This window comes from Myotis brandtii, unplaced genomic scaffold, assembly GCF_000412655.1.
Source record: "Myotis brandtii unplaced genomic scaffold, ASM41265v1 scaffold488, whole genome shotgun sequence".
Taxonomy (NCBI): domain Eukaryota; kingdom Metazoa; phylum Chordata; class Mammalia; order Chiroptera; family Vespertilionidae; genus Myotis; species Myotis brandtii.
This window is the reverse complement of record NW_005368638.1, coordinates 469,640-481,747: the sequence shown is the minus strand read 5'-3', so window position 1 is coordinate 481,747 and position 12,108 is coordinate 469,640. Positions and strand designations below refer to the sequence as shown.

The following is a 12,108-nucleotide window of genomic DNA, read 5'->3' as shown; positions in this document are numbered from 1 at the left end:
GCCCTTCAGGCTCCTAAAGATGTAGCCCCTTGCCCTCGGCTGCCACCAAGCCTTTGTACAGGCTACTTCCCTGCCTGGAAAGCCACCCTCCCAGCCCACTCCATGGTGTCCTCTTAGGATAACCATGCCATCCCCAAATGAACGGGGACTTTCCCCAGGTGTGCCTCTGTGACAGCACTCAGTACTTAGTGCAGTTCACTGATGGCATGGCTCTCTCCCCACCAGACTCCAAGACCTCCAGAATCAGAACCTTTGGCTACTCAATCAGGACTTCACAGTCAGCACTCAGTTAGAATGGATAAAAGGCTGGAGCAGGTCCCACAGGTGCTTCCCCAACCCCAAATGCTAGGTATTAACAACTTAATTGCTGAATCACTGGGAAGTCAGGGAATGGCAAGAGAGAAGGAATGGGCAGCTGGGATTGGGGGGCTGGGGACAGGGCTCAGGACAGTATAGATTTCCCAACCAGTAGAGGAGTATTTCAATATTTCAACAACTGGCGTGGCCATTATATCTCAATATCTAACAGCCCAATATCCATCTTCTCTATATCCTTAGGGACAAATGGCACTATGCCTGAGAGTAGATATTCAATAGACATTTATTGAAAAAACAAGACACAAAAAAAATTACAACTGGAATCATCAACTATTTTCCCAACAAGGAGGAGGAGGAATCTGAAATTTGGCGTCTATAGTGACTGTCTATTGTCTTTGTCATCTCTGCAGTTATCTCCCCCTTCATTTCAAAATAAAGATTGGTTGATGGAGGGGCACAAGCTCTGAGTTGGTTCAATAAGACTTAGTCCTGAGATTTTTGCTTAAATATCCCAACCCCTCCAGTCCCTCCAACCAACCACCCATGTTGCCAACAGTGTCTGGAGCCTCTGGCAGCTGTGCCCCCAGGAAGAGGGGCTGCTGAGAACGAAGCCTGCAGACCCTGATGTGGGGAGGGTCAGGTTCCTGTAACCTGATTTAAACTCCCAGACCCAGCCACGCCCGAAGACCCACCTCGCACCTGCCAGTTAAATGACCAAAGTAATTCCATTTCTCGCTCATAGTATTTTGACTTTGTTTATTTGTTTATTTTTCCTTTGCAATTACAAGTCTGGTCTAACTCAGCTAGAAAGATAATCTTCTATTAGGGAAAATAGAAATCTTTATATGTCTCTCTTAATTTTTCACATTCTTTGACATTTTGGTAGTTCGTTTCGGTAACTCACCTTTCACCAAGTAGAACATTTGATAGGTTTATAAATGAGGGAAAATCCAGTGTGTTCATGACAGGATAGGCGTGGATGGGAATAAGCAAAGTCTCATCATCCTAAAATTAATGGAGAAAGTCCAGTTTACCACACTGAAGACCAGGATTTTAAAAGATGAACTTGTAGATATTTATTTTGTTCTCTATCATTAAAAAAATATTTCTAGAAAAAATATTTTTAAGAAACCTGAGTATTTAAATACAATATTTAAAATATTGATTTTTCCTTGCTATACCAAGGTGTAGATAATTTTGAATATATTTCAGTTAAACAATGTTCACTATTATGCAGAAAAGCCAAAGACAGTGATGCCTTCGTGTAGATATGAAGACAGTAGCCTGTCTGCTTCTATTTCAGGAAGGTGTAGGGAAGAAAGGGAAACCAGCGCAGAATCAGCTGCTCCAGAGCGGAGCAGTAAACACAACTGGAAGCGTGCAGACGCCTGCTGCTAGTCCTGCATACAGTGCGACCTTAGCCATGACCTTTAACCTCTTCAGGCCTTGTTTCTTTCTTTGCAAAACGGGGATATCCTGCCTTTCCTTAAAGGTGTTTTTGAGAATTAAAGTAGATGGTGGCCTCAAAAAGTGAAAAGTACTGCATAAATGCCGGCTATCCTTAGCATTACTGCTGAGAGCAGGACACGTGCTGGGCTCCCTCCACACGCCTGCCTAGGGATTTGAGTTCTTGGTGCAGAATATTTCTCTGGAAACAATATTCTGTTTTCAGTTTTAGGTATTTTTTCTTTTTAAAAATTGAAAGTTGCTGGGCTGGCGTGGCTCAGAGGTTAAGCATCTATCTATGAACCAGGAGGTCATGGCTCCATTCCTGGTCAGGGCACATGCCCGCATTGCAGGCTCCATCCCCAGTGTGGGGCGTGCAGGAGGCAGCCGATCAATGATTCCCTCTCATCACTGATGCTTCTATTTCTTTCCCTCTCCCTTCCTCTCTGAAATCAATTAAAAAAAAACCTGAAACTCATTCGTTACTAAAGCATACTCTTCCATTTTAGTTTTGAAAAATTAAATTTAGTTAACCTTAATTAAGGCTCACTTACAAGAGGTAGGGCTGGAATATAGAGCAAGGGAGTGTGGAAGTGGCCATTTTAAGAGAAGGATGGGTGGCACCGGAGCTGGCTCTGGCTGGAGGCCAAAGGATGACTTAGGTGACCTGGAGAAAGGCTCCTAAGAAGTCACGCAGCACGGCCAGCCACCTGGGGTCAGGCCACCCCCTCCCACATCTCCGCAGAGCCCAGGGCTGCCTCTGAGGACATTCCCACACAAGATATGATCCCGTCCCCTCGTTCATAAACACAGCTCGGGGTTCCTGCTCACGTTCTAATCTAGCACTTAAACCGTGTGGCTGCGCTATTTGGAAAAGCCTCCACCAACTCCCAGCGCCGTGTGATAAATGAGGCTCGTAGGCCAGGGCAGGTGGGAACCCGGCTGCGAACCGAGTCTCAAGTCTCGTGGCTCTGCCGCAGTTCTCAGCAGCCTCACACCCTCCCAGCTGGGACCCGCTGGACAAGGACCCTCATGCCATCAGACTGGCCGGAGAGGGCCGCCGGGCGCTGGGCCGGGAAACTTCACACCCGTCATTCCTTCCCTCTGCTTCCCTGGAGGATGTTAGTTTTGACATCACCCCACCCCCGAAAGCCTGATTGTAAGACTCACCTTACAGTGAATACGGATGCAGTCATAATAGTATCGCCACTCGTCTGGAGAAAACGTAACGGTGACCGCGAGGGACAAGCCAGGGACAAGGCGGTGCTCCTAGGAGAAAGGGGCTCTGGTTGGGACAAGCCCCGGCGCACTCAGGGCGCAGGACCTGGGGACAGCCCTCCACACACCGCCCCCGGGTGACGGGTGACGCAAAGCCACGGCCCGACAAGGAACAACACGAGAGAGGGGCCACCCAGCAGCGCTTACCTTTTTCACATACTTGATCTGGAAGTACTTGGTTTGTGGGGGTAAAATATGAACATGGATGTCCTCATTGGAAATATTGATCAGTTGCTGGGAGAGAAAAAGAAGCAATCAGAGTAGACACACCGTTTCACCTATTTGCATAGTCATTTCCTCATTTAGTTATCCCTCATCTTATTCCAAAAGCAATTCGAGAAGATAATGCTGTATTTTTTAATTTGTAAAAGGTCGTAAAACCCTCATATGCCATTTAAAGAATAATAAGATAAGCACAGCAAACACCATTGAATGAATAGTAAACTGTGCCCATGTGCCTTCTGCCCAGCTTAAGGGCTTGGCCAGAGGAACCACCCTTTCTCCGCAGGGTCCCCCCTGGGCCTGTATCCTTCCCAGTCCTGACAGCTTACAGCGTGTGTCTTCCCCTTGAACTCCGTTTAGCCCTGTGATTCACTGAGCTAAGCAGCCAGCCACCCACCAACGCTCGCAGTTTCTCTGGTTAATGCCACTGGTCCTGGGGACCCCAACACACGTAGGTAGTCAAAGTTTCAGGAGAAAGAGTGTGGCCAGGAGAGCCTCCAACCCAGCCCTGGGGCAAACTTAAAGGAACTCGAGGTCGGGATGCTCTGACGGTGACAGGAGGCCAACCCCGTGACGCAGGACAACGCTGGGGAATGAAGTGCGTCCCTGAGGATTTGGGCTGCCCCTGGGCCAAGGGACAGTGGAGAGGCCTTTGGTTTCCAAAGTCTGGGTCAGAGGCTGGGCCTGTCGCTGACCCATTGCCCGAGGCCTCACATTTCTCAAAGCCCCGGATTAGACTTCAGACAGTATTTCTTGGTGAGCTTAAGCTGGTGTTTGCCTTTGTTAAAGGTTCCTATTTATCACCTGCGAACATTCTCAGAGTACACTTTTAGTGATCCTGTTTTGGCATATTTCCTCTTTGTTTCAATTCCTTCAAAGCCTAAAAAAACCCACAAAAGTTGCCAAGACATCTCTTGCCCTCCCAGGGGCCTGCAGAGGGCAGTCTTGGTGAAGGTGGGGCCCAGGTCCTTCCAGGAGAGGCCGAGAGGACCGTGTGCTGGAGCGGGAATCTGGGTGGTGGCACCTGCCTGGAGACCGAGAGGGAGCCACTCAACGCCAGGGTCTGAAGTCTTCACAGAGACCTCTGTCCCCATCCTTGTCACAGAGGGAGGACTGTGACCGCCTCGTGCTGGAGCCCAGGAAGGACTGGGAGCAGAGGGGTTGCATTGTGGTCACGCACTTTAAACGACATCAGGAAGGAGGAGGGACAGTGCAGCAAAGGAGGCGCGTGAGGAAGCAGGGACCCAGGAGAGCCAGCGGGCGCTGAGGGGCTGCAGCCCGGCTCTCAGGGTTTCCGGTGTTAGCACCGGGGATGCTCAGGATACTGCGTAGAAATGTCATGCAGGCACTTCTGCTCTCGAGCAAAAGGGCTGTGAGAATCTGGTGAGCCCTAAGCCCAGTGTCCTTTGGAACAATATTCAAAGGCCCCAGGACCCCCTCAGGCCCTGTGTTTCTCGCTGCACAAAAAAACGCTGCCAACTGTCGAGGGTGGGCCAGTCCTAGTCAGGACTGCTGCCCTCGGGCTCCACTGCGAGGGGAGGGGCAGCGCTCAGACTTCTCAGAGACTCCGTTCAGATAGTGCAGGGGCTATGATTGGGCTGCCATTTCCCATATTCACCGTTAAAAGATTACTGATCTGGAATTAAGCATTTGGATCAATAAAAAATAAGAAATAACAGATTCACACAGAAATGTAGATATTTAGGGTTATCTAGACAGGGAGTGTAAGAAGAGGAAGAAAATGTTCAGCCTTTACTTGACATCCGAAGTGAAAGGAGGACTCGCTAAGCCTGAAGGCTGGGCCCACGGTTCCACAGGGTGGATAGTGGTGGGTGGGTGGGTGTTAAGAAGGCAGCCAAGAGAGCCTCGCAATGGGGAGGGGCCAGTCCTTCCTCTCATGAGGACTTTTAAACCAAATGTTCCTAAGACAATTCCAGGGGACATGTTTGCCAATGAGTTTTTAAGCAAACTTAAAACAATACAAAAATCTAACAAATTAAAGCAAGAAATGAACAACTTGCTCTCTACATTTTAGAAAACAAAATCAACATCTCAGATTGACTTCTAAAATACACTGGGAACACTGGAGATTCTATAAGTTTTGCAGTTCTCAACTTTTGGGTGCAAATACTCATTGCATGCTGTAATAGTCATGTTCTTCGCCTACTGGAGACTATTGTCTGAGCCCAGGAGGACTGAAGAGACACTGAGGACAACCCCTCATTGCATGCAGACGGCGGTTGGGTTCTGCTCGCAGCCCTAGGGCTAGAGGCCGAGTCGGGCCTGGGACCCTGTGCCCAGCTCTGCTCTAGGGCTCCCTCCACTCCATCCAGCTGCCTCTTAGCTCAGCACAGCCCAGCGCCCAGACTGCACTTTCTAGCTTTCTTTTTGTATTTTATCAGCAGGTCAGTGTTGTTTCAAATTGTTCAAAATAATATCCTTTCGGGACTAAAATGGCAATGGCACTCCTGCCTTTCTATTTATAACTAAAACTGAGGAAAATAATACTCATTCAAGGGGGAAAAAGCCTTGAGAAGTTGAAGAAAGTGTTTAGACAATGTATTTTATTAATATTATGTTTAATCCTCACTCATTTTTTTCCATTGATTTTTTTTTTTTTTTAGAGAGAGTGGAAGGGAGGGAGGGAAGGAAGGAGGGAGGGAGGGAGGAGGGTGGGAGAGAAACATGGATGGGAGAGAGACACATCTCAGTTGGCTCCTGGGACCCTTCTGTGTGTGCAGGCCAGCACGCCAACCACTGCATAACACTGACCATGGCTAGAAAGTGTATTTTAAATGAATAATAAAAGTTTATTTGAGAACATGAGTAACTGAGTGTGAGAACTGCCTAAGATCCTACCCTGCCTTCCAATTTGAGGGGTCAATAGATGTCCCCAAACCCTCCAAGATCTCCCATCCACTGGGGGCTGACCTTCTCCTGGCCCTCATAACCTTGATGTTGCCTCCACAGGACACCATATGAACTTCAGCTTCTGCTTCAGTGTTTTAGAATGGATCCCCACAGCAAACAAACAAAAACCCCCACGCAAACAATGGGTTAAACAGTTTTTACTCAGATTTCCAGGGATTTCCCAAGCACTGCCCACAGCTCTCTCCACTCCCCCTCCCATCTCTGCTCCTCACAGGCCCCTCCTGTGTCCCCTCTGGAGATTCCACCCTCCCCTCTACTGGGCAGCGCAACACTCACCCCCAGTGAAGTATTGGCTTGGGTTAAAAAGGGGGCTTTAACCCAAGCACTTGCCATAGTATTTTCCCAAACCCCACATTTCAGATTCGAAGTTGGAGTCTTTTAATAGCTGCCCTCAGTGGCACAGCTTCTCAGTAGGGGAAGGTTAATACGCAACCCCAGGGATCTGGGGACAAAATTCAAGCAGACTTACGTTCTCAAAGTGTCGGTCACTCATTTTACTCTAAAATTTTGCCCTGTAATGTATTTCTCTAGAACAAGAGAGCAAACTGATGCTCCAGAAAGATGTGCTTACACAGGGGCCTCACCTCTCTCCCTGGCACCCTGGGGAGAGGCTGCGGGTCCCAGGTGGGGAGGCGTGTCCGGCGCTGCACCGTGAAACTGAAGACTAGCATTATGGTTTCAGAACCCGGGAGGACTGTGAAGTGACGTGAGGTAAGGCTGTAAGACGCTAACAACTGTGTTTTGGGCTAGCGACATCAATACCGGATGTCTCATGGGGAAATGGATTATTTAATTAATAAATATAGTTTCCCAGACAAAGCCTTAACAGAGAGGAAAAAGGAATTTAAGAGAAAACTGGACATCATTATTTCAAATTTTAAAGTATTTAAAAACATTGCTTTCAGTATGAATCCACGTAAAATGTGTTCACTTCCTTCACCAGGCCTGGATCAAGCTCAAATGTTAATGAACAATCTATTGTGGTTTTAAACCCACGTTCAATCATTCCATTCTTGGGCAATTTGCATAGTTTCCTGTAGCAAAACCAAGATAAAAGCAGGTTGGATTTTCCCCTTGTTTGGCAGGAATCTCAAGGCAATTGCCTTAAGCTTCCGCTTAACTTTGCTGATGGAAACAGGGGGCCGGCTCTCCTAAAAGCTCCCAGAATGTTACTAAGATGAAATCGCTTTGTGCTTTTATCTATTTCTGTTAGTTTGAATGTCCAGTGGGAGCAGTGTGATCACGTAGGCTCTCCCCTGCGTTTATTTGGAATTACCGGTCTCTGCCAAGCCACTCGCTTCTAACTGTGGACCCCGAGGAAGGAGATACCCACCCAGAAGGGCTGCTGGTGGCTGGCTGGGCTCACCTTGAAAGACAGAGTCTAGCAGCCATTTCTAAACAGCAACACAAACCACACTCCAGGGAGAAGCCTGCCCTGCACTGCCTCCCTCCCCCCAGTGTGCCTGCACGGTGCTCCTGGCCTCTGAGCCGGCCCTTACTAAGGAGTTCCTGGGGGTGTATTTCAACTAATAGGACTGAGGCGTTCCCTGTCCAATTGGAGCTGCACAGCAATATGCCCATCAGCATCTTCACCAACCAAGCAGAGCGACTCCATCTGAAGCAATCAGGGCAGTGCCTTTTGGGCCAGTAAAACTGTGAGGCCTTGGAGTCTTCATTTGCGTGAGTGTAGAGCAATCAGGGAAGAGGGGCAGGGACTCCTCTCTAAGTCAGCACCCTGACTCAGAGAGAGCACTTTCCCTTTCTTCTGAAGACAGAAGGTTGCGTTTCCCGGGGTGGAGCTGAAATGGAAGAAGTCTCACTGAACCTGAGTAGAATGGGGCAGAGCAGACCAGAATGGTGCAGAGCAGGCCGGCGAGGACCAGGGCAGAGCAGAGCAAAGCAGAGCAGACTGGAGCCAGTGCAGACACTAAAGCAAAGCAGAGCAGAGCTGCCTCACCCTGGGGCCACCTTGCAGTTGTGCTGCTCTAAGCTGTGCTGCTCCACAGATGCGCTGCATCACAAGTGAGCTGTTTGCACTAAATAAAGTTTCCTTCTTCACAACACCCCAACTTGGGGATTCCTGTTGGCATTGAGTTTGCACCAACAACTATTAGTTGACGCAATAAAGTGAGTTCAGTATCTTCATAAGTGTTTACCGAGTGCCTCCTGTGTGCTGGGCACTGTGCTGTACAAAAGACAGAAACTGCCTACTCTTCAGGCCACCCCCCCCCCCCCCCCCCCCGCAGTAAACCAGATCGCCTCCGGCTTCCAAATACGCTGCAAGCTTGCTCCCCGGCACCTCTCTTCATGACTTTCTCTCTTTCCAGAGTGTGCCTGCCCCACTTCTCACTTTGCTTTTGGACTATCCCAAATGGCTTCTCCGCCCAAGCCTTTCTTACATCATGACCAGTAAGTAAATGAAAAGATGTTCGACATCATTAGTCCTTAAGGAAATGCAAATAAAACAATACCGAGCTGAATGGTGGCCTCAAAAAATATGTGCACACCTAATACCCGAACCGATGAAAGTGACCTTACTTGGGAAAAGGGTCATTGCAGATATGATTAAGTTAGGGACCTGGAGATAAGATCACCCTGGATTACCCAGATGAGTCCTAAGTCCAATAAAAGGAGCCCTTTTCAGTGACAGAAGACACAGGGAATCAGAAGAGAAAGTCACGTGCAGATGGAGTTATGTAGCCACAAGACTAAGAACCTGGAGCACCACGAGCTGGAAGAAGCAAAGGAAGATGCCCCGCAAGGGTTTTGGAGAGAGCACGGCCCTCCTGACTCTTTGATTTTGGACTCTGGCATCCAGAACAATTTTCTGTCCTTTAAACCCCTAAAATTGTGGTGATTTATTAGAGCAGCCACAGAAAATTAATATTGCATTCCTTGATAGATAGCCAAGAGAATATGTCCACCCCAAACATGTACGTGATGTTCATAACAGCATTCATTCTTCATAATAGCCCCAAAGTACAAACCCAAATGTCAATCCGTGGTGGATGAATGCATTAAAAAAATGCTGTACATCCATACAGTGGAATATTATTTAGCCATAAAAAGCAATGGAGTATTGATATATACTACAAGCTGAATGAGCCTGGAAAACATGTTAAGTGAAAAAAGCTAGTCACAGAAGACCACATGTCCTACCGTTCCACTTATACGAAATGGCCAGAATAGGCAAATCTATACCAACAGAAAGCAGACTGTAGCTGCCTAGGGTGGGGGTGGAGTGGTAGGGTGATGAGGAGAGTGAGGGGGTGAATTGTTTATTCATCATAAACAATGAATATTTATGAATGATAATCATTTTAGATCTATCCTACTATAATCTAGACAGCAAATGTAATAACCAGGAAAAGTAAGCCCCAGAATGTATTCTTGACCATGGTCTTTGATGCCATGTTCTAAGAAATGTGCCCCTATAGGCTGATGGGTGAAGTTCCTAGTCACAGATTCAAATCCGAATCCTTTTCCTGAGAGGAGACCCTTGGCACCTAGCAGGTTCCTCTCCTGATCTACCCTCTCTCCCCACTTCAATGCATAAGGACTCATGGAAACCGCCCCTCTGCTCACTGGGGCTATGACGAAACCTACCCCACTCCCTGAGGAGCTTCACCATTGGCCAGTGTCTCTCAGATTCTCCTCACTCGAAGCATCTAACACAGCAGTCAGAATTCTATCTTAAAACGATCCATGTGAAGACATGGCTTTTGCCCTGGCCGATGTGGCTCAGTTGGTTGGGTATTGTCCTGTGCACCAAACGGTTGCCTGTTCGATTCCCAGTCGGGGCACATGCCCATGTTGTGGGCTCGATCCCGGCTGAGGGGAGTGCAGGAGGCAGCCAATCGATGTTTTGCTCTCACATTGATGTTTCTCTCTCTCTGTCCCTCTCCCTTCCTCTCTCTCTATAAATCAATGAAAAATCTTTTTTTAAAAGACATGGCTTTTAAGAATTCACTACATTTAAAAGACGAGACTCTTGTGGTGGCTGGGGACAGGGCCAGAGGTAACATCACACAAAGCCAGTTCTCAGAGGGCCCACATGAGCAGAGCCCACCTCCGCCCACTCCAGCACATGCTCAGAGGCCTGTCTGGCTCAGTTCCAAGGCCCAGTGGAGTGATTCTCATGCGTTGCTCTGTGTGACTTCAGGGGACTGTGCTGGAGGCAGATTTGAATGTTTGGGTCCCCTTTGGTATGGGAGTTGGGAATGCTGTAGTCACCCAAAACCCACTCCAGTCTGAACATCCAGGTCACTGGAGAGGACACAGCAAGGACTGGCCCTCAGTGTGGCTCTGTGGTGGACTGCAGTCACTGCAGGCTCCCGCTGTCCCTTCCGAGGCCTGTTCAGTGGAGCTGGCCCCTGCCGTCCAGGTCTGGCCAGAATATCTTTGTCCAGAATGACTGATTTAGACATGGGCATATGACCTGGGCAAGTGAAACAGGTCCCTGGTCGGGGCCTCTTAGGGGAGGGACCTGCTTTCCCTGCTGGTGTAAGCACCATCGGGCAGGCACTGGCTTGGAGGAAGGCAGCCTAAGAGACTGCCTCCACCACTTCGTAGCTCAGAGTGTTTGAGCAAACTATTTAACCTCTGGAATCTGGGGTCCGCATGTATATAGAGTAACATTACAGCACCCACAGAGCTGGTGTAAGGACTGAATTGAATTTTGAGGGACGCAAAGCACAGTCCCCTGCCTCTAGGAGTCACTCAGCAACGACACCTACATGTACAAAGTGCTGGGAGGAGCCGCTGGCACTGGGACCGCAACGGGTCCAAGGACACGTGCAACTTCAGCATCTCTTGTCCTTGAATGACCTTTCTGGCCCGATTTACACCTGCACTTCTGCAGCTCTTTAGGTGAATGAGTACTATGAATGCAGAGAATTCACATCGTTCATTGTTATGATTAATTATCCCGCTTACACAGCACCTACCAGAATCTGCTGCTGTTGTTTTCCTACTTGATAGCCTCCAAAATGCAGGATGCCAGGCTTTGCTTGTAAGACCTTATTGTTCAGAATTTTTGTATAAACCTCTATAAAAACAATGCAGATAAGTACATCGTGAGATGAGACATAAAAGAAAATATTAAATGAAAGCAGATCCTATGAACTCGGCTCTTTTTAGTTAAGGATATTTCCAGCACATGAAGGCTTCAGCTGGAGGATAGAGCTGTCAACAACATGAATGGTCTGTTTCAAATAAACTGTCGTGCCTCTCCTCCTACTTTTACACATGACTTGGGAGAGATCATCATCACAATACAAATCCATGTGTATCATTTGTTACCTATTAAAATAATGTGCCCTTTCCCAAGCCGGTTCTGCTCAGTGGATAGAGCGCTGGCCTACGGACTGAAGGGACCCAGGTTTGATTCCAGTCAAGGGCCGGTACCTCGAATGCAGGCTTATCCCTGGCCCGGGCCCTGGTCAGGGTGCATGCAGGAGGCAACCAAACAATGTGTTTCTCTCACATTGATATTTCTCTCTGTCCTTCCCTCTCTCTTCCACTCTTTCTAAAAATCAATGGGAAAATATCCCTGGGTAAGGAATAAAAATAAATAAATAAATAAGTAAATAAATAAAATAATTTGCTCTTCACGTTTTGTACAAGTCTCTGCAGTAAAACACAAGCTCACAACATGCACACGCCCGTCTTTGCTCTGGGTGCTTATTGTGCAATGAACGCTCAGTTTAAAGAATCTAAACACCGTTTAATTGTGTTACTGTGTATTTAACTGTTATTGTTTTCCTCTGAATAGAACTACAATGTGACACAGAGAAATCTTTTTTAAATGGATGTTACGCAATATCTGTTATTTGATGTAATCTTAAGGCTCTGAATAATCATCGCTCTGGACAGTAAAGTCTCAAACTATCACTGTAATATAAATACTTCCCT

At 47.7% G+C, this 12,108-nt stretch overlaps 1 protein-coding gene across 1 annotated transcript in view; it reads right to left on the bottom strand.

Annotated features, from left to right (window-relative positions):
* Positions 1–12,108, bottom strand: part of CFAP221 (cilia and flagella associated protein 221) — a 96,013-nt gene that overhangs the window by 79,618 nt on the left and 4,287 nt on the right. Inside the window, exons 3-6 of the mRNA XM_005876486.2 lie at positions 11,142–11,242; positions 3,190–3,276; positions 2,935–3,033; positions 1,223–1,323 (exon numbers count right to left, since the gene is read on the bottom strand). Coding sequence (XP_005876548.1) covers positions 1,223–1,323; positions 2,935–3,033; positions 3,190–3,276; positions 11,142–11,242 — 388 coding nt within the window. The remainder of the gene's footprint in view (positions 1–1,222; positions 1,324–2,934; positions 3,034–3,189; positions 3,277–11,141; positions 11,243–12,108) is intronic.